Source organism: Aspergillus tubingensis (genome assembly GCF_013340325.1).
Source record: "Aspergillus tubingensis WU-2223L DNA, scaffold_13, whole genome shotgun sequence".
Classification (NCBI taxonomy): Eukaryota; Fungi; Ascomycota; class Eurotiomycetes; order Eurotiales; family Aspergillaceae; genus Aspergillus; species Aspergillus tubingensis.
In genome coordinates, this window is record NW_023336287.1 from 1,003,329 (window position 1) to 1,020,905 (window position 17,577).

The 17,577-nt window shown below is 52.1% G+C and overlaps 8 protein-coding genes across 8 annotated transcripts; 4 read left to right on the plus strand and 4 right to left on the minus strand.

The window, feature by feature from the left end:
- Positions 1 to 147: 147 nt before the first annotated feature.
- On the plus strand, positions 148 to 1,760 carry AtWU_10630 (NAD-dependent succinate-semialdehyde dehydrogenase; the record flags this gene model as incomplete). Its single annotated transcript, XM_035505734.1, has 3 exons — positions 148 to 174; positions 226 to 313; positions 379 to 1,760. The coding sequence occupies 3 exons, from the start codon at positions 148 to 150 to the stop codon at positions 1,758 to 1,760; spliced, it is 1,497 nt and encodes a 498-aa protein (XP_035361627.1).
- Positions 1,761 to 1,858: 98 nt separating this feature from the next.
- On the minus strand, positions 1,859 to 3,241 carry AtWU_10631 (thiolase family protein; the record flags this gene model as incomplete). The annotated part of the gene is made up of 3 exons (XM_035505735.1): positions 1,859 to 2,059; positions 2,113 to 3,057; positions 3,107 to 3,241. 3 exons carry the CDS (start codon positions 3,239 to 3,241, stop codon positions 1,859 to 1,861), a joined length of 1,281 nt encoding a protein of 426 aa, XP_035361628.1.
- Positions 3,242 to 3,685: 444 nt separating this feature from the next.
- On the minus strand, positions 3,686 to 5,107 carry AtWU_10632 (acetyl-CoA acetyltransferase A, mitochondrial; the record flags this gene model as incomplete). The annotated part of the gene is made up of 1 exon (XM_035505736.1): positions 3,686 to 5,107. The coding sequence occupies one exon, from the start codon at positions 5,105 to 5,107 to the stop codon at positions 3,686 to 3,688; it is 1,422 nt and encodes a 473-aa protein (XP_035361629.1).
- A 3,475-nt stretch (positions 5,108 to 8,582) lies between these two features.
- AtWU_10633 (Zn(II)2Cys6 transcription factor) lies at positions 8,583 to 10,558 on the plus strand (the record flags this gene model as incomplete). The annotated part of the gene is made up of 6 exons (XM_035505737.1): positions 8,583 to 8,814; positions 8,878 to 9,314; positions 9,364 to 10,057; positions 10,101 to 10,210; positions 10,258 to 10,357; positions 10,407 to 10,558. The coding sequence occupies 6 exons, from the start codon at positions 8,583 to 8,585 to the stop codon at positions 10,556 to 10,558; spliced, it is 1,725 nt and encodes a 574-aa protein (XP_035361630.1).
- Positions 10,559 to 10,974: 416 nt separating this feature from the next.
- AtWU_10634 (alpha/beta hydrolase) lies at positions 10,975 to 12,146 on the minus strand (the record flags this gene model as incomplete). The annotated part of the gene is made up of 3 exons (XM_035505738.1): positions 10,975 to 11,042; positions 11,111 to 11,785; positions 11,852 to 12,146. 3 exons carry the CDS (start codon positions 12,144 to 12,146, stop codon positions 10,975 to 10,977), a joined length of 1,038 nt encoding a protein of 345 aa, XP_035361631.1.
- A 351-nt stretch (positions 12,147 to 12,497) lies between these two features.
- On the plus strand, positions 12,498 to 13,844 carry AtWU_10635 (FAD-dependent oxidoreductase; the record flags this gene model as incomplete). The annotated part of the gene is made up of 3 exons (XM_035505739.1): positions 12,498 to 12,563; positions 12,637 to 13,540; positions 13,591 to 13,844. The coding sequence occupies 3 exons, from the start codon at positions 12,498 to 12,500 to the stop codon at positions 13,842 to 13,844; spliced, it is 1,224 nt and encodes a 407-aa protein (XP_035361632.1).
- A 243-nt stretch (positions 13,845 to 14,087) lies between these two features.
- AtWU_10636 (putative exo-polygalacturonase) lies at positions 14,088 to 15,622 on the minus strand (the record flags this gene model as incomplete). The annotated part of the gene is made up of 5 exons (XM_035505740.1): positions 14,088 to 14,446; positions 14,507 to 14,818; positions 14,881 to 14,963; positions 15,032 to 15,288; positions 15,344 to 15,622. The coding sequence occupies 5 exons, from the start codon at positions 15,620 to 15,622 to the stop codon at positions 14,088 to 14,090; spliced, it is 1,290 nt and encodes a 429-aa protein (XP_035361633.1).
- A 751-nt stretch (positions 15,623 to 16,373) lies between these two features.
- AtWU_10637 (DODA-type extradiol aromatic ring-opening family dioxygenase) lies at positions 16,374 to 17,507 on the plus strand (the record flags this gene model as incomplete). Its single annotated transcript, XM_035505741.1, has 5 exons — positions 16,374 to 16,413; positions 16,468 to 16,611; positions 16,672 to 16,858; positions 16,936 to 17,064; positions 17,144 to 17,507. 5 exons carry the CDS (start codon positions 16,374 to 16,376, stop codon positions 17,505 to 17,507), a joined length of 864 nt encoding a protein of 287 aa, XP_035361634.1.
- Positions 17,508 to 17,577: the final 70 nt, after the last annotated feature.

Genomic DNA, 17,577 nt, shown 5'->3' on the forward strand with positions numbered 1-17,577 from the left:
GAAACTTGCCGATATCCGAGATGCGGGGTCAGCTTATCTTCCCCTCTTCTCAACCATATCCCTTATATTGTGATACTTCCCTGATATCTCATCCTTCAATCCCTACTCTCAACATTATCCATCAGATAGTGAACAACTCAAGCTACAATGGCCCAATACGAGCTTCCATTCCAAGTATGTCTCACTCCAACCCTAATCTCCCATTCCTCTAACTCACACTTCTAGCTCTCCGACCCCTCCATCCTCCACTTCGATGCCTTCGTCAACAACACCTGGATCAAATCCCAAAGCAACCAGCACTTTGAAGTCATCGGTATGCCATCCCCCCCACCTCCATGCCTTCCCCTCAACGCCCATCCTAATGAAAATCCCCAACAGACCCCGGCACCTCCCACCCCTGGGCCCAAATCCCGACCTGCACAACCCTCGACGTCCCCCACGCCGTATCCTCCGCACACACAGCATTCCTCACCTTCCGCCACACCACCGCGCGCTACCGCTCCGAGCTCCTCACAGCCTGGGACACCCTCATCCGTACGCACAAAACCGACCTCGCCAAAATCATCACCTACGAGACAGGCAAACCGCTTTCCGACGCGCTCGGCGAGATCGACTACGCAACCTCCTTCACGCGCTGGTTCTCAGGCGAAGCCGAGCGCGTCTCCGGCACGATCAGCTCCTCCGCCGTGCCGGGCCGTCGCATCATGACGATCAAGCAGCCCATCGGCGTAGCGGCAGCTCTAGTACCGTGGAACTTCCCTGTGGCGATGGTGCTGAGGAAAGTCGCGGCGGCGATCGCGGCGGGGTGTACGATGATTGTGAAGCCGTCTCCGGAGAGTCCTGTGTCTGCGTTGGCGATTGCGGGGTTAGCTATGCAGGCGGGGTTCCCGGCGGGGGTGGTGAATGTGTTGACGACGGATATGGAGAATACGCCTTCGTTGAGTGAGGCGTTGTGTCGACATGAGTTGGTGAAGAAGGTGACGTTTACGGGGTCGACGAGGGTGGGGAAGTTGATTGCGGGGATTTGTGCGGATGGGTTGAAGAAGGTGACGTTGGAGTTGGGAGGGAATTGTCCGTTTATTGTGTTTGAGGATGCGGATTTGGAGGCCGCTGTCGCGGCGTTGATGAATCTGAAGTGGAGGCATGCTGGGCAGGCGTGTATTACGGCGAATAGGGTGTATGTGCAGCGGGGGGTTTATGAGAGGTTTGCGGGGTTGTTGAGGGAGAGGACGGAGAAGTTGGTTGTCGGGCATGGGATGGAGGAGGGGGTGGGGATGGGGCCGTTGACGACGGAGAGGGGGGTGGGGAAGGCGGAGATGCAGATTGAGGATGCGAGGAGGTTGGGGGCTGAGGTTATTTTGGGTGGGGGGAGGGTCGAGGGGAAGAAGGGGTATTTCTTCCAGCCGACGATTCTGACGGGCATGACGAAGGAGATGTTGGTTAGTCGGGAGGAGACGTTTGCGCCGGTGGCGGCGTTGTATGCGTTTGATACGGAGGATGAGGCCGTGCAGTGGGCGAATGATACTAGTATGGGGCTGGCGAGTTATGCGTTTACGAAAGATGCGGATCGCTTGTGGAGGTTGTTTGAGAAGTTGGAGGCCGGTATGGTGGGCTTGAATACGGGGAGTATGTCGGCTGCGGAGGCGCCGTTTGGGGGCATGAAGGAGAGTGGGTATGGTAAGGAGAGCGGGAAGGATGTGGCCGTGGATGAGTATTTGGTTACCAAGACGGGGACGTTGACGGTGCAGGGGCATTATTAGGGTTGGCCTTTGGCTTGATTTTTGGGAGGCTGAGGCTAAATTGACCGCTAGCTAGTGTGAACATGTTGGCATCAAATTCTTCATATGTACATGGATGTTTAATCCACCCGGTCCAGCTTCTGCACGACCATCGCGCTAGCTGCTCCACCGCCATTGCAGATGGCCGCCACACCGTACTCGCCTGGCTGTAGCTGGTGCAGCAGCGTCACCAGGATGCGCGAGCCCGAGCTGCCCAGCGCATGACCCAGCGAGATGGCTCCACCCAGCGGGTTGACTCGCGCGTTTTGCAGTCCCAGAATCTGTTTGGTTAGCCATATTCAATGAATGTCAAAGGTATGAGTGTAGTACTCACCTTCTCGTTGGCCTTAATCACCGCCGCAAACGCCTCGTTGAACTCCCAAACCGCCACCTGCTCCTTGCTGATGCCCGCGCGCTCCAGCGCAATCGGCACCGCCTTGGCCGGGGCCACAGGGAAATCGACAGGGTCGATAGCGGCATCAGAAGTAGAAACAATCCTTGCCAGAGCACGATTTCCCGTGCCAAACTCCCTCGCCAGCTCACGACTAGCCACCACGACGGCGGACGCGCCATCATTCATCGTGGACGCGTTACCCGCCGTGACGGTGCCAGTGCCGTCACGCAAGAACGCAGGCTTCAATCCGCGCAGCTTATCTGCCTTGAGGTTCTCAAAGCCCTCGTCCCTCTCCACTACCGTATCCCCCTTCTTGCCCTTCACCGTCACTGGGGCAATCTCCTCGCTAAACAGTCCCTCCGCCCACGCCTTCTGTGCCCGCTCGTACGACTGAATGGCATAATCGTCCTGCTCTTCCCGTGACACTTCATACTTCTTTGCCGTCTGCTCCGCGCAAATCCCCATATGAATTTGGTTGTACACGTCCCACAGCCCGTCCTTGATTAGGCCATCTTCAAGCTTAATCTCCCCAAAAGGAGGGAGCTGACTAGATCGTGCCATGTAGTACGGCACACGCGACATATTCTCCATACCACCGGCAACTTGTGCTTCCGCTAGTCCGAGCTGGATGTTCTGGGCCGCCAGAGCGACGGCCTTGAGGCCGGATGCGCACACTTTGTTCACGGTCAGGGCTTCAACGGTGGGGGCGAGGCCGGCGAAGATGGAGGCTTGACGCGCGGGTGCTTGGCCCACGGAGCCTTGTAGAACATTGCCCATGTACACGTCGGTGATCTTCTCGACAGGGAGGTTCGATTTGCTAACTGCGGATTTGATGGCCACGGCGCCGAGTTGAGGAGCCGGGACAGAGACAAAGGAGCCGTTGAACTGTATTCCGATTAGTATGGCTGTAAACGTTGGGTACAGAGTATCGTGCCTTGGCGGTTGGAGTGCGCGCCGCACTGAGAATGTAGGCATCTTGGATCTCCTTCAGAGTCGGTCGAGCGGCGCTGAAGTGTCGACGCCATTGGCGTGCGGGGATGGTTCGCGGGGTTAGACGGGAGGCAAGCATTGTGGGTATCAATAATAGGAGATAATGTGGAAAATAACCAGGCTTGAATAAGGTAGCGATGACAATGAGATAGTGGGATGAAGCAAGAAGCAGGTAGGTTTGAAGTAGCACAGGAGAGTGATGAGAGATGGGATGAGATGCACATGCATGCTTGCTGCTTCTCCTCTTCTCCGCCCGCCGGCCCGCCGCTAACCGCTGCCGAGGTCCCCTTGAGGTCACGTGGTGATAGTCATGTGGGGAACTGTCCCCAGCCTCCATCTTACCTGCTCCTTGCTTCATCTCTCAGTTAAACGATATATATCATTTTCTATCCTTATAGCGGTTTCAAACACTAAAAAATGTTCTTCTTTTCTTATCGAGACACGAAACACGATTAACATGAGGAATAGCCCGAAATGTCCACTACTAACAACATCTTACAAACTTCCACCATGACCCTAATTCTTACAGCCACCTCCAGACACGCCCCGAACCGCCCTCATTCCTAACCACCCGTTCATCGCCCGACTCGAACCCCCCATACCGCTCAGTCTGGCGCATTCTGGGTCTCCATCGCCCTCTCGGCGGTGAAAGTGATACGATCCTCGGCCTCGCGCCTGTTCCCAGCTCCTCCCTCCCCATCCCACGTCTGGGCCGACGCTCCACCCGCCAACCGCTCCCCTCTAAACCCACCCTAGCAGCCCGTCCAGACCATGAACTGCTTCTCCCGGGTTCAACTTCGTGAATGTCAACGGCTTCCCGGTTCACTAGCGGCGTGATTCCTCCTGGTCGGTACCTGCGCGGAGTCACAATCAGCACCTCAACGCCCGGGGGATATGAACGACTCGCAGCAGGAGACGCATACACATATCGGGTTCTTTGGGAGCTTGAATCACCTCGTCCTTCTCTTACTCTGGGTGTAGGCCCCGGAGTTGGGGACCTACGGCGACCTGCGCTGGCAAATTGTCTATAGAAGCGCGGAGGGCCGGTAGGAGACGAGGGAGCATTGCTCTCTCCGGATATAGAGAGATGATCCACTATGTCAGAAAACTGCACATGGCGGGGTCCACTCCCTGGAGATGTGGTGTTTGACGTTGTAACTGGTTTGGGGCCGCTGTCTGGAGCTGGGGGGTTGTGCACCTCCACCGGAACGGTTGGGGTGGAACGTGTTTTGCGAATTGGGACACGCTCGACAGATGGGGAACGCTCCCTGGGGCGTCGCTCTTTCTTTTTGGGAGGGGTGACAGGTGCTGCTGGAGCATTAGTACTTGGTGCACCTTCTGGAGATGGTTGCGGCTGTGACTCCTGAGGTTTTGCTTGTCCTGGGGATACTGATGGACTTGGCCGTGGCTCCTTGCGACGCCAGTTGGAGGGGCCTGGAGATGGGGATCTACTGTGCCATGGATTCCTGAATCGATAGCCAGATGAGCCTGGAGAAGGCATTGGGCTTGGTCGTGGCTTTGGCTCCTGATGAATAATGACTGGACGACGGAAGGTACCTGGATCCCGGGGTGAGAGAGAAGGCGAAGCAGGTGACCTTCCGGGCCGTGGTCGCAGTGGTTCCTCCTTATATAGAGGCTCTGGTGGTGGGGTGACCACCCTGACTTTTGAATTTAGAGGCCGTCTCCTTGGAACGCTCCGGTGTTCACGTTTGATGGGCGGTACATCCCGTGCCATAGTGACCGGCCGAGGCGACCGTCCCCGACCTCGCGGCCGATATTCGTCATTCTTCCACACGTCATCGCTGTCAGATGCTCGTCGAATGAACGGAAAGAAAACTCGAAAAGGGTCACTTCGTCGCGAGGGCATCCGTTGCGGATAGTTTGGGGACTGTCTCCGCCGCGCCGGCTCCCGCGGATCGACGATCAGATCGCGCAGTGACTGCATGGCCGGTCGATAAGTACTTCTGGGTTTCCCGTACTGAAACTGACTGGCCGGGCGCTCAGGGATGCGCTCGCCAGGGCTGACCACCTGGGTGCGATAACAGTACCCTAACGATCTCCCCAAGAGGCACCGCTGAAGGACCCGCCTTCGTCGGACGTCAGGGTACGAGGCGGTATATTCTTCGACAATACACATGCCCTATCTTGCGCTGCGATGCTGGATCAGACTCAGATTTTGCGGTAGTAGGTGGTATGAGGCGTAGGCGTAGACGTATGGTAACAGCCGCTTTCGCGCGGTAGGGTCCGTAGAGCTCACTACTATAGATGGACAGGGCACATTGTGGCAGCGCGCAAAAGCAGACGAAGGTACTGTTTTCATTTGAGAAATTTGTAGTAAACAGCGCGTTGCGACGATGTCATGGATCCAAGACATGTGGGTGAAGTCATGGGTTCACCGCGCCTGATAAGTGAAGGAGGGGGGAAAGATGGGGAAGGGAAGGGGAAGGTGAATACGAGTGAACTGCGCGTGTGTCCACAGGTGAAGAGGGCGGACGGAAAGGAGGAAATCACAGAACGAAGGAAGGGAAGGGCAGAATTAAAATAGCAAACGATCCCATCAAGAAGATGATCGTTCCTGATGATGAAGATTCAGGTCGGGTGGGAGCTGCGACTCGGTGGAATTCTTATAAAGTTAAATGATATTGCAAATCGCAGCAACAATGACCGCACGTCAGGATCAGCCGGGGCATAGCTGCTTTTCGCTACTCTCATCGAACCAACTGTGTGGCTCAGCTGCGAGGGGGGGTTGTCGCGGTTTGCTTGAGCAAGGTGTCACGGCTGGAGCTTTCTCCAGCCTTACCAACAGCCCAGGATGTTGTGTGCGTACTTAGTTGAATGCAGAGGCAGAGGCAGAGGCAGTGTGGCGATGGAGTGTGGCTGCTCGGGTCGGTCACAGGGCAAGCAAAGAAATCAGTCAGCCGGGCACCAGGGGAGAGGTCAAGAGGATTCCCCTGGGGACAGATGACATCAGTTTGTCTACTACATGACCACCAACTCTACAGATTCACTTATGAGTAGAGAAAAAGAAATTAAATGTTGAACGAGTGGACCACAGCAGAGCAGAGCCTCTATGGATCTTCAACGCAGGGAGGCTGTGGGATGCGGCAAGCAACGTGGGACGCGGTTGACATGCATGTCTGCCTAATGGGTCTGCATTATTCACTGGTCTGGATGCGATCGCGCAGAGCCTAGACAACAACCTGGGAGTAACTCGAATGGCCAATGGTCCTCGACCAAACTAGCGGTCGGCGACAGGCAGAGATCCCTGGTCCGTTCTGCCTAGCGCCAGCCTGTTTTCCTTCCTAACTGGTGACGGGTTATCCATGTCCCGTTAGGGCTTGAGTTGCAAATCTTTGGATTTTTGGAGATCATATAGTGGCGCAAACATGACGGACCGACCCGACGCATATCATTCCATGATTCCATTTCCACTTAGCTCCGCTACAGCCTCATTGCGCGATAAACAATGGCATTCATTCACATGCACCAACATATAGTCGAAAGGATATCCCCATTCCATTGGACTAATCGAACCTCTACTACCGCCTCACTCCATCCCATTTAACACACCCACAAATTGCCTCAGCGGAAAATTAAGCCGCACCTCCTTATCGACCTCATACTCCACCTTCAACTTCTCACTCCACACCTTTCAGCCTCATCATGACTCCACCTCTCGAGATCCGGCACACTCATCCTCCCCCCACCTCCCACCTCCCGACTGACTCTCCCAAATTATAGAAATCCCACTCCTACCCATCTCTTTCCCAGCCTTGAGGATCGAATTCTCGCCTTCCCGGCCTCGCATTTCACGGCCACGGCGCACTATCACTAGCCACGAACGTAGTAGATGCAGCCCCTGACTGTGACGGTGGATCTAGATGCAAATGGCAGTCCATAGCAATGCGGTTGTGGCTATGAGAGTACTCTTTGAAAGGCGTATGTCTGGCATATTGTACCGGGTAAGCGGTGTTGAAGGCCCGGAGAAGTGCTTTCCCGCTTGATGTGTTTTGCCGGTAAGGGTTCCCCGCAATCCAGTTCAACTCAATGCCACTCTTATTCTTATGCAATATAAGATGCTAGCTATGCAGGCCTGTCTGTTGGGAGCATGGACCAATTCACTCTGGTGGGGACCTTTATTAGGAATATACCTTGGAGGCATAGTAGCGTATCTTGCTTTCCACCAGTTAACCCATGTACCTTGCAACTTACCGCAAACAGCGATTTTGGCAGTTGAAATGAGCTAGATTATCTCCATTATACCAGCCCGGCCCTGTATTATACCACCCACGTGCATCGTCACGCTTCTTAACGTAGAACACAATCTTATCCTACACTCTCTTCCTTTATTCTCCTGTCATTCTGCATTTTTGTATCTAACCTTCGAAAAGAATCAACTGCTACAACATAACGCCGAGGTCTATTGCTTTCATCTTGTATTTTGTGTCCTATTCATCCCCTTTATCAGTATCAAATGCCCTGGATCGATGTGGCGGCTACACCACTTGCCCTGGGAGTCTGCAACCTCATTCCTTTAACCTACATGTGTGCAGTGATCTCGTGGATTATGAGACCAGAAATTGTACCTTGCAGAGTTCCACACCTGTCATAGATGGCTGTCCGGAAGGAGGACTGAGACCCTACTACCTGGATCACAGTTTGGCTTTCATTGAACAGGTGGGTTCAGGTCATGGCTGCATCTTGGCAGGGTGTCTGCTCCTGCAGGGAAGCTGTAAGACCTCGGCCTCCCATGGTTTGTTATGTGGTTACCACATGGACATAGAGAAAGACACCGGAGCAGTAGAAGAACCTAATAATAAAAGTTAAAGGGAAGGGAAAGAGCTTACCGGACATTCAATTGACCACCAAGATATTTAAGATAATCTGATTCTGTTGTGAATAGTTCCTTTCTTCTGGCAGATCTGGAAAGTTCTTACTACTTGATATAGAACCACACTTTTCTAGAATCCGATAATGACATCATTTTGCTTCGCCCAATCCATACTACTATTCACTAACAGTCCGTCCATAAACTCACCCCGAGCAATAGGCGTATATCCACCAATCAGCAAGCACGCAAAAGCTGAATGCTGAATCAGCCACAGGGACAATGCGGGGAAAACACCACTAGACTCAAACGGGAAATTGCTGGCCCCAGGCTCCCGCGGGGGAGACAGACTCCGCATTGGCAACAAATCAATAGCCGACAAGCTGCCATTTCACCTCGCAGCCATACCCGTCCTCCTCTCCTCTGTCGTGCTCCCATCCATCCCTCCCCCCATCAGGCCACACTCGCCGTCAATCTCGTCCTCCTGTCCAGTAGGCTGGATGAATCTCCTTAGCCCGCCGATGTCCCTGTCCGTTTGTTGTCCTTTCCCCGCAGCGCTGAACGCTAAGGGCCTCTTGCCCCACAGCCTGCCATGAGAATCGGACGAGGATGTGAACGTTGTCGGGTTCGTCATATTCGATGCACCACTCGCGCGGGCGCCTCGGCTTGTAATGCCTGTACTCGTTTGGGACGGGTCTGTCGCTTGGATCCGCCGTTTCGTTTCAAAGCCGTCCGACATGTATACCAGAAGAGTAATGGCATAGCCTCTAAGTTTGAGTTAGCCTGGGATCCGTGTCAGACATGGGTTAATCTCCCTCAGTCATGTATGCTGGAATCAACCCTGTTGGTTGTTTGTGAATCTCTTGGCATGCTGACTGGTTGTATAGTAAAGTTTGTGCAGGAATCGTCCGATGAGTCGGACGAGGGCAACACCACCGATGCTCAACCTGATGCCCACGATAACGACAATCATCAGGGTGCTTCTGATGAGGGTCAAAGAGATATCTCCGACCAAATATCCATTTTCAATCATTTGCCCTTTCCTGAAGTTCTTTATTCTCATGATGAGAATATCCGCCATCCACATGTGGACTCAAGCCCCCCTGTGGGGTCTCCTGTCTTCAACGATCCCCCAATCGTTGCATCCTCTGCAGGCTTATCTCCTTCTCTATTAAATATTGTCTCGCCTTTGGCCTCTGGGAGTACATGGACGAGCTCGGCGTCACCGCTAAGCTCGGTGAGTCCCCGTCCGAGCGGCTCACCGCCGTTGAGCTCCCGTGAAGCCCATCTACTACGACTGTTCATCCAAAAGATTGCACCATGGGTAAGTCTCTTCGTATAAGACGAATCTATCAGCCTAATACTGTTATTAGGCCGACATATGTGATCTTCGCTCCCATTTCAGTACCGAAGTCCCTCGTCGAGCCTTGCAAGTCCCGATGGTGTTGAAAGCTGTGCTGTGCCTCGCAGCCCGACACGATGCGATCATGTCCAACGCCAGCGACTGGGAAGCCTCCGAATATCACGGACAGTGTCTAGAGCTTCTCATATCTGCTCTAGCGTTGCCAGAAGAGACATATGATGATAACCTGCTCATTACTGTGGTCACCTTGCGCATATATGAAGAGCTCGAGCGTGCAACAGATGAAAAGTGTCACTGGGTTGGGTCAAACAGGCTCCTAAATACTATGTCCAAGTCCGCTTCTTCTGGCGGTCTCGCCGAAGCAGTCAGTTGGCAATTCCTTCGCCAGGCAATCTATGCCTCCCTGGTGCAACATCAACCGATGCAACTAGATCTAGCCAACTACGAGCTCTCGTCCGTGTTCCAGCGCCGCGATGACGCTTCATATGCCAACGTAATTATCTTTTTGTGTGCGAAGATTATCCAGTCCTGCTGGGGATCACACTGCAGCTTTGTCGATGAGGGCGAGTGGCAGCATCTATCTGAAAGCGTGGAGCAGTGGCATCGTGGGCGGCCAATCAGCTGGCAGCCGTTGCAATACAAGGATTCTGATCCAGCGGAGAATCGACCGTTCCCTGAGTTATGGATGATGTCTCCATCAGCAGGTATGTATTAGCACCTGACGTGTAGCCGTCGCTGACCATATAGTTGTCGGTCTACAATACTACCATGCATCGTGTATCCTTCTTACCTCGTCCCACCGGCACTGGAATGTATCAAGCGATTACGAGCTGGCGCGGCTGCGACGAACAGAAGAGGTATGATCAGTCAGAGGGGACAATGTGTTAATTCTAACTGGCTACAGAGGACCATAGCATCCCATCTGGTCCGGACGATAGGACTTTCCATGTCAAACGAGACTGTGGAGAATGCATACTTCATGGCGTGCCACTTGTTACATCGATGTGAGTCTACAAATGCCATTCCCACATGACGGTTGCTAATAAGAGTTAGATGGCTACTGCCTCCGCCACCCCTCTGAGAAACAAGGGTCCCTGCAATTCCTCCGCCGGGTAGAAAAGGCGGTTGGGTGGCGAACGAACTGGATGATCCGAGAGCTTGAGGCTCAGTGGGGAGAATTAGCTGAGATGGATCGATGGGATTAATGTCCACATACTTTATACTATGTATGGAGTTGGAGTATGGAGTATCATGGTTGCCTAAGTAGGGTCCAAACTGAATTGCATGTCTGCTTAAAAATACATATATCGTAAAAATCATGGAGTCATAAAGTCAATATTCAGCATCAATATCTTAGTTATTCACCGAAATCATGTTATAAATAAGTGGTCGAGAAGCATCTGCGTTCGGGAGGAGAGAAGATCAACCGGAGGGAAGTCATCAACTGAGTAGCCTGCAGGGCCTTCCAATGAGTTCTGCTTTAAATGCTACTACTGGCCCATTGTTTTTGCTTGGTGGCAAAGATGTTTGGGAAGCCGATATATAAACGGATGCTTCTTGAAGGTCTACAGTCAATTATAGAGCAAAGGACAGGAATTATGCACACTGCGAGGCTATCTATCTAATCATGCAACGCTCCCTTGATATGACCCGCAATCAAGTCTATAAACTGCCGTGCCTGCCATAAATCTAGTACCTCTCATCAGCACACACACCCTGAACAAGGAAATCAAAAAGCAATGGAGAACAAAACTCACCTTTATCCATATGCATAAACGGATGAGGAACGCCCTCAAACCGTCTCACGGTAACCTCACACCCACCCTCAACCAACCTCCTTGCATACGCCTCACCCTCATCACGCAGCGGATCACACCCCGCCGTATAGATAACCGTGCGCGGCAAGCCAGTAAAATCCGGCGCCTCCAGCGCATTAGCATACCACTTCACCTCAGCCAATTGCTTGTCACGTATATCTTCGTCCTCGCTGTTGAGACTGCGCCACTTCAGCTGATCAAACCATTTCAACCGCGCCCAGTTCAGAGTCGGCGCGTGCTCCATCTCCTGCATTGAGGGAAAGGGCGAGTCATGCGCTGTGGTATACCGGGAGATGTCGTCAATCACGGGTGTCCCTACCGCTACTAGACGGAGCGGGATTTGGTGATCGCGGGCTAGGTGTGCGAGGATGAGGGCGATGTTGCCGCCTGCGGAGACTCCGCCGAGGGAAATGCGCGTGGTGTCGAGGTTTGGGAATTGTGTGCGGCCTGCGGGAGAGGATAGGTGTTGGAGTGCTGCGAATGAATCTTGGATGCCGATGGGGAAGGCGTGCTCGGGTACGAGACGGTAGGCGATGTCGATCACGGCGACTTTGGCCTTCACGGCGATGTGCTTGCAGATGTGTGATTCGGTGTCTAGGTCGCCGAGGCCCCAGCCTACATAGCAGTTTTTGGTTAGCTTTGATTTACGAAAGATGTGGACGGGGAGGAGGGGGGACGGACCACCACCGTGAAAGTCAATGTGGACTGGCCACGGTCCGGGGCTATCGGGCTCGTAGACTCGGCAGGGGATTAAATCCCCATTGTGGCCTGGGATAGTGGCATCGTATACACGAGCGGGCTCCGGCGCAGGACCAGTGCCGTAGGAGTAGAGAACGGAATATTTGGATCGAAGGACGGCGAGATCAATTGGCCCGCTGGGGGTGTTGGCTACATGCTTATTGTAGAGTTCGATGAAGGTAGGGTCGAGATGCGGAAGCACGGACGGGTGAATAGGGTTGAGGGCTTCGTGCGACATGGCGGTATATGATAATTGGTGTGTCCTTGTGCTCTTGTCGGTAGTGGGTTCGATTGGTTTTCGCGAGGCTTATCTTATTTATATACTAAAAGATAGGCGACGCCCGTCGCATGTCGCCTCCTCGGCTATTGATATGCATCTGCAGCCATCCCCGCAGTTGCAGCTTATCTATGCGACGGTCCGACAACGCTAGCATCAGCCACTGGTACGTACTATCCGATCAACCGACGGATAAGCCACTGGAGCAGGAGGATATATTACAGGCCAGATAGACTAAATTATGCGGAAATTATTTTCAAGCGAGGAAATGCCGGTCAGATAGATCTTCAACTATATCCCGGAATCATCACCATGGAACCCGTTCTCATTGTAGGTGCCGGCATTGTCGGACTGACGCTCGGTCAAGCTCTTCAAAAGGTACTGAATATACTCAGTATAAGCTGTTCATGATACCAGCAGTAATATATGAATGCTAAATAGCCGCGTCTAGGCCAACATCCCCTTCCGCATTTACGAGCGTGATGCGTCGCCGGATGCCCGCGGTCAAGGCTGGGCCATTACATTGCATTGGGCCCTAGAGTACATTCAACAGATGTTGCCCGAGGAGACATTACAAGCTATCCAGGAGGTACAGGTGGACCCACAAGTGGCCAAGAACGACAATGGGAATTTCCTTTTCATTGACCTCGCGACCGGCGAGCCCAAGTTCAAGATCCCCCCTAGCACCCGCTGGCGGGTCAATCGGGAGAAGATGCGCCAAGCCTTGCTTCGGGGAATCGAAGACCATGTTAGTTGGAATTCTCAAGTGGTTGATGTGGATGTGAAAAGTGACTCTACTGCTGCTCCGTGTCTGGTCCTGGCAGATGGCACCCGCGTGTCAGGAAGATTCGTTATCGGCGTCGAAGGAAGTCGATCGTTGGTGAGACGAGTCCTGCGGCCCGATGCATACAGCAACTCTGTACTTCCCATCAGATTCACAGGGGTAGCAGTGGATTTGTCCCCGCAAGAAATCAAGCCGCTGCGATCAATGGATCCCTTGCTATTCCAGGGTTGTCATCCCAGCACGGGCGTGTTTTTCTGGTTCTCGATGCTCGAGACTCCAGACAGAAATGGCACGCGGGGAACACCCGACGAGCATTATCGGGCCCAGATATGTATGTCATGGCCGGTGAAAAGTGAGGTAGACGAAGTGGCTGCCACCGATACTGAGCGATTGGAGAATATGAAGCGACGCTCAGTTGGTTTCGTGCCGTTTCTGCGATCTGTTGTGGAAGGCATCCCGAAAGGAACCCCGGTAGTGGAGATTAAACTGGCAGATTGGGAATGTTTGGATTGGGATAACTGTGATGGTCGAGTCACCCTGGCTGGGGATGCAGCCCACGCTATGACGATGTGTAAGTTTTCTGTTGCGACTTTCGGATGTATGTTGTTCTGACTCGAGCAGATCGGGGAGAAGCTGCGAATCATGGGCTGTTAGACGCCTTTAATCTCTTTCAGGCATTGAAGAAGGTGTATGCGGGCGAGAAGGGGGCCAAGGATGCGTTGGATGAGTATGAGGCAGAGATGCGGTCGCGCACTAGACGCGCCGTCCGGCTCAGTCGACAGGCCTGCCACGATGCCCACGCTTGGGAACAATTGAATGAACACTCGGCCATTTTGACTAAAAGGGCTGTTACGGGCGAAGCTGAGCGTTTATAGTGCATTGAATGAGATGCTTTTGTTTTTAACTAGATGTATGTGTCAAATTGGTAAATGACAGTTAATTATTTTCTTATTTCTCGCTACGTCAGATATATCAACTCAGATTTTGGAAAGACCTTGGTCCATGCTTTCGGATATATCTTCCCTACAGCTATACGCTGTGATATATCCCAAGTAGTTCCATTAGCATTGTGCCATACGACTATAATACCATGAACCGTCAAGAACCCATCTACTGGATTAACATCCTCCAGTAGCACTCGACCCAACACACACCTCCCCAGTGCAATTCCACCCAACGGCTCCCTCCACATTTCCACACAAATACTCATCTGCAAGAGTCGTATTTCCCGCGATCCGCAAACTCACATTCTCAATAGTGATATCTTCGCACGGCGCAACAGCACTACACTGGAAACTTGCAACCTCCGCCGAATCGACCGTACCCGAAATATCGGTGAAGACAAGGTTGCGGATCTGAAATTTGGAGTTGGTGCAGTTCCCTGAGGCACCGGAGAACGTTGTGCACTGGGAGATTGTAAACGGAGCACCTTTGAGATTGTTGGTTTTCAAGTTAGTTGCGACGATGTCGGAGGCATCTGTTCGAATGTTAGGGCTTGAATCATCACAGGGCCTAGATATCGACAGGTGAAACATACATCCTAACCCCCCGCCTCCTCCGTTAGGCGGATATCCGACCTGATCTCCCGTCCAAGTCTTGAAGTACACGGCATGAGTTGTCTTGTCGTATGTGATGTTCGAGATTCTGAGGCCCTTGACGGTCTCAAAAGCACCGTTGTATTGACCGATGCTCCCAATTGCAATCCCGAGACCGCTGGTAAATGTCGAGTTGGCGATCGTGATGTCCGTGGAGTTGGCTTTCGTGCTGATACTATCATCGCCGTTGACAACTTCCCAGTTGGTGAATGTGATGTTGTTGCTATAGATGGTGTTTGCGCCATCCGTGTTTTCTATTCAGATTAGGTTAGAGAAGTGGATTGTATCCCTGTTCAATATAAGGTATGGTACTTACGCGCTGAGTCACCGTCATCGTACAAATTGTTCACGTAGATGGAGTCGAACACTGAGTCCGAGGTGTAGATGATAGACATTGTCCTGGTTTCCTTTTTCAGCTTGATAGTCTGATATAACAAGGGCTCACAATATAATCGGTTGGTACGTACCACATCTGACTCTGCACGAATCGCAATCCCTTGAACACTGCTCCCGTTGCTCCCGAAACCGTCAACTGGTTCGGTCGCCGTGGGTAATTCGATGTCGATCCAACGTATTTATACCAGGTCTGTCCGCTTCCATTGAAGGTTCCATATCCATGTCCTTCAAAGACAATGTCTTTCCCGCCCAGGATCCAGGCAGTGGATTGATTCTGGTAACCGACAGGGAGGGAGTGGTTCAGCCAGTAGGATATGTTAGTGCTCCACTGTCCAGTGTCAGCAGGATGGAAGAGGTCGGGGTTATATAAGCTCTTTACTTACCAAGAGTGTACCTTGCAGGTCAATCTCAACATCATCTAGCCATGTTGTGTTCATGACAGAATTGATATAGTAGGTGTGATTGGTGAATGTCACTCGGCCACCGGAACCACACGTTGTCAGTGCATCGAGGATAGCAGGAACATCATCTATTTCTGAGGAACCACCTGGTTTGACTTCACATTGGGTTCTTGCATTGCCATTCTTCGCTTGGTCTGATAGGGCAATGGATGGGATAATGAGAGAGGCAAGAAGGAGAAATCTCAATACTATAAGCGCCATGTCTGATTTTCTCAGTGAAGAAGCTGTCTCAAGAATTGACCTTGTATAAACCACAAATGTAACTGAATAGCAAGCAGGTATATATACAAGTCTGCAGGGCTGGACCCCGACATGCAACCCCTCAGTTCCCGGGGTAGGTTTACCCCGACGTGCACGAAGCCCAGCTGTGATAGGTGCAATTCGTCACGAGCATTTTCCCATGATCTACAGTTCCCAGGGGTACGAACCTATCATTATGCTCGCCTATATATTGCTCTTGCATCATGCAGATATTATATTTGTTTGCGTTAGCTGTCATCCATACCAACAAGGTTCTTCAAGCAAGCGGCCGCGCGTACGAGTACCTAAGATTTCTCCACCTCAGTCGAGGCTTTTGGAAAGCCACTCTTGGCTCTGTATAACACCCATCATCAGACCTGTATACTCTACATATCAGTATACACATGCATAGATTTTCTATGAACAACGATATTGATGATGCAATACTCACCTATCAATCGCCATCGCCCACCATCCAGCTAGCGGCTAAAACATTAAGACCTCTCCACTCCTTGCCCCAGTCGAGCCAATCTCGTTGCTTTGCTCGACGCTAACGTGCGTTTCCATGATACTGGCAAATAGGGCTAACGGCATATAAAACCGACCCTTAGCCCCGCCTTTTATGCTAGGTTCTGTATCCCCTCATTTTGCTTGACCTTCCTGAGTGGGTATGCGCGCCGTCGGAAACATCGGAGCAACAGCAACGTCCACCATGTCGGATGAGAAACTCCCCACATACTTTATCGGTCACGGTTCGAGAGCCTATAGTTGCTAAAGCGTAAAAGCAGTTTTCTGACTACCACCAGGCGGAGTTAGCATCCTCTTCAAACCCGGCTACGGGCCCGTTCAACAAGATCTTCGCGAGATCGGCAAGGAAATCAAGGCTCTCAAACCGGAAGCTATCGTCGTCACTTGTGGCCATTTTCAAGGCGAAAGTGATGCTATCGAAGGTAAATGGGTTAGAAAGCAAGATTCATCCACTGGAGAAATCTAAAAACATTGTGCCGCAGTGAACCTCAAAGCGCCCACCAAGGTGTGGCATGACTTGGGACCTTCCTGGCACACGACATTCCCACACGTCTTCGAGTACCAATACGAGCATAAGTCGTCTAGAGCCCTAGGAGAGAAGGTATTGCAGCATCTTCTCGATCAAGGGATCAAAGCGGCGGGAGTGGAACGCGATCTTGACCACGGAATGTGAGTTCCTCACGGCGCTTTTGGGGAGCCAAGACATTCTCTCGAACTACTTAGACAAGTGCCCTAACTATATCCAGATGGGTACCCTTCAAACTCATGTTCCCTGAAGGAGAGGACGAACTGGATATCCCCATCCTGCAGATTTCCACCTACGCAGGAAACGATCTGAATGCACACGTCCGGCTGGGCGAGGCACTTTCGTCCTTGTATGTTTTCCACAGTACTTCGTTCATCGACATCGACTGGAAAGCCAGTATATGGACACAAAGCTAATTCAGTTACTAGACCCGGTCGCATTCTCCTCATTGGATCAGGTATGATCGTTCACAACCTTCGAGCTACTCGCGAAGGAACAGCCGACACAACAGTGGCTAGATCAATAGAAGATGCGGCTCTAAAGGCATTGTCTGCCCCGACCCCCAGAGAGAGAAACGCGCAGTTTCTAGCATTCCAAAAGCGTGAGGATTGGTTGGACGCTCACCCTACTGAGGAACATGTTTTACCGTTATATATGACTCTGGGCGTCGGGCGCGACTGGTCAAAATATAAGGTCTGGAATCAGGACCGGTATATCATAGGACAGTCATACCTGTCGTTTCGTCTTGGAAAGCTGCCTTCAGCGGGTGAGGGTTTGAGTGGGCGTCTGTGATGGCAATACTGTAATAGATATCTATCAACTGGCAAGTTGGCACAACATATCTTGGCTTTATGAGACAATA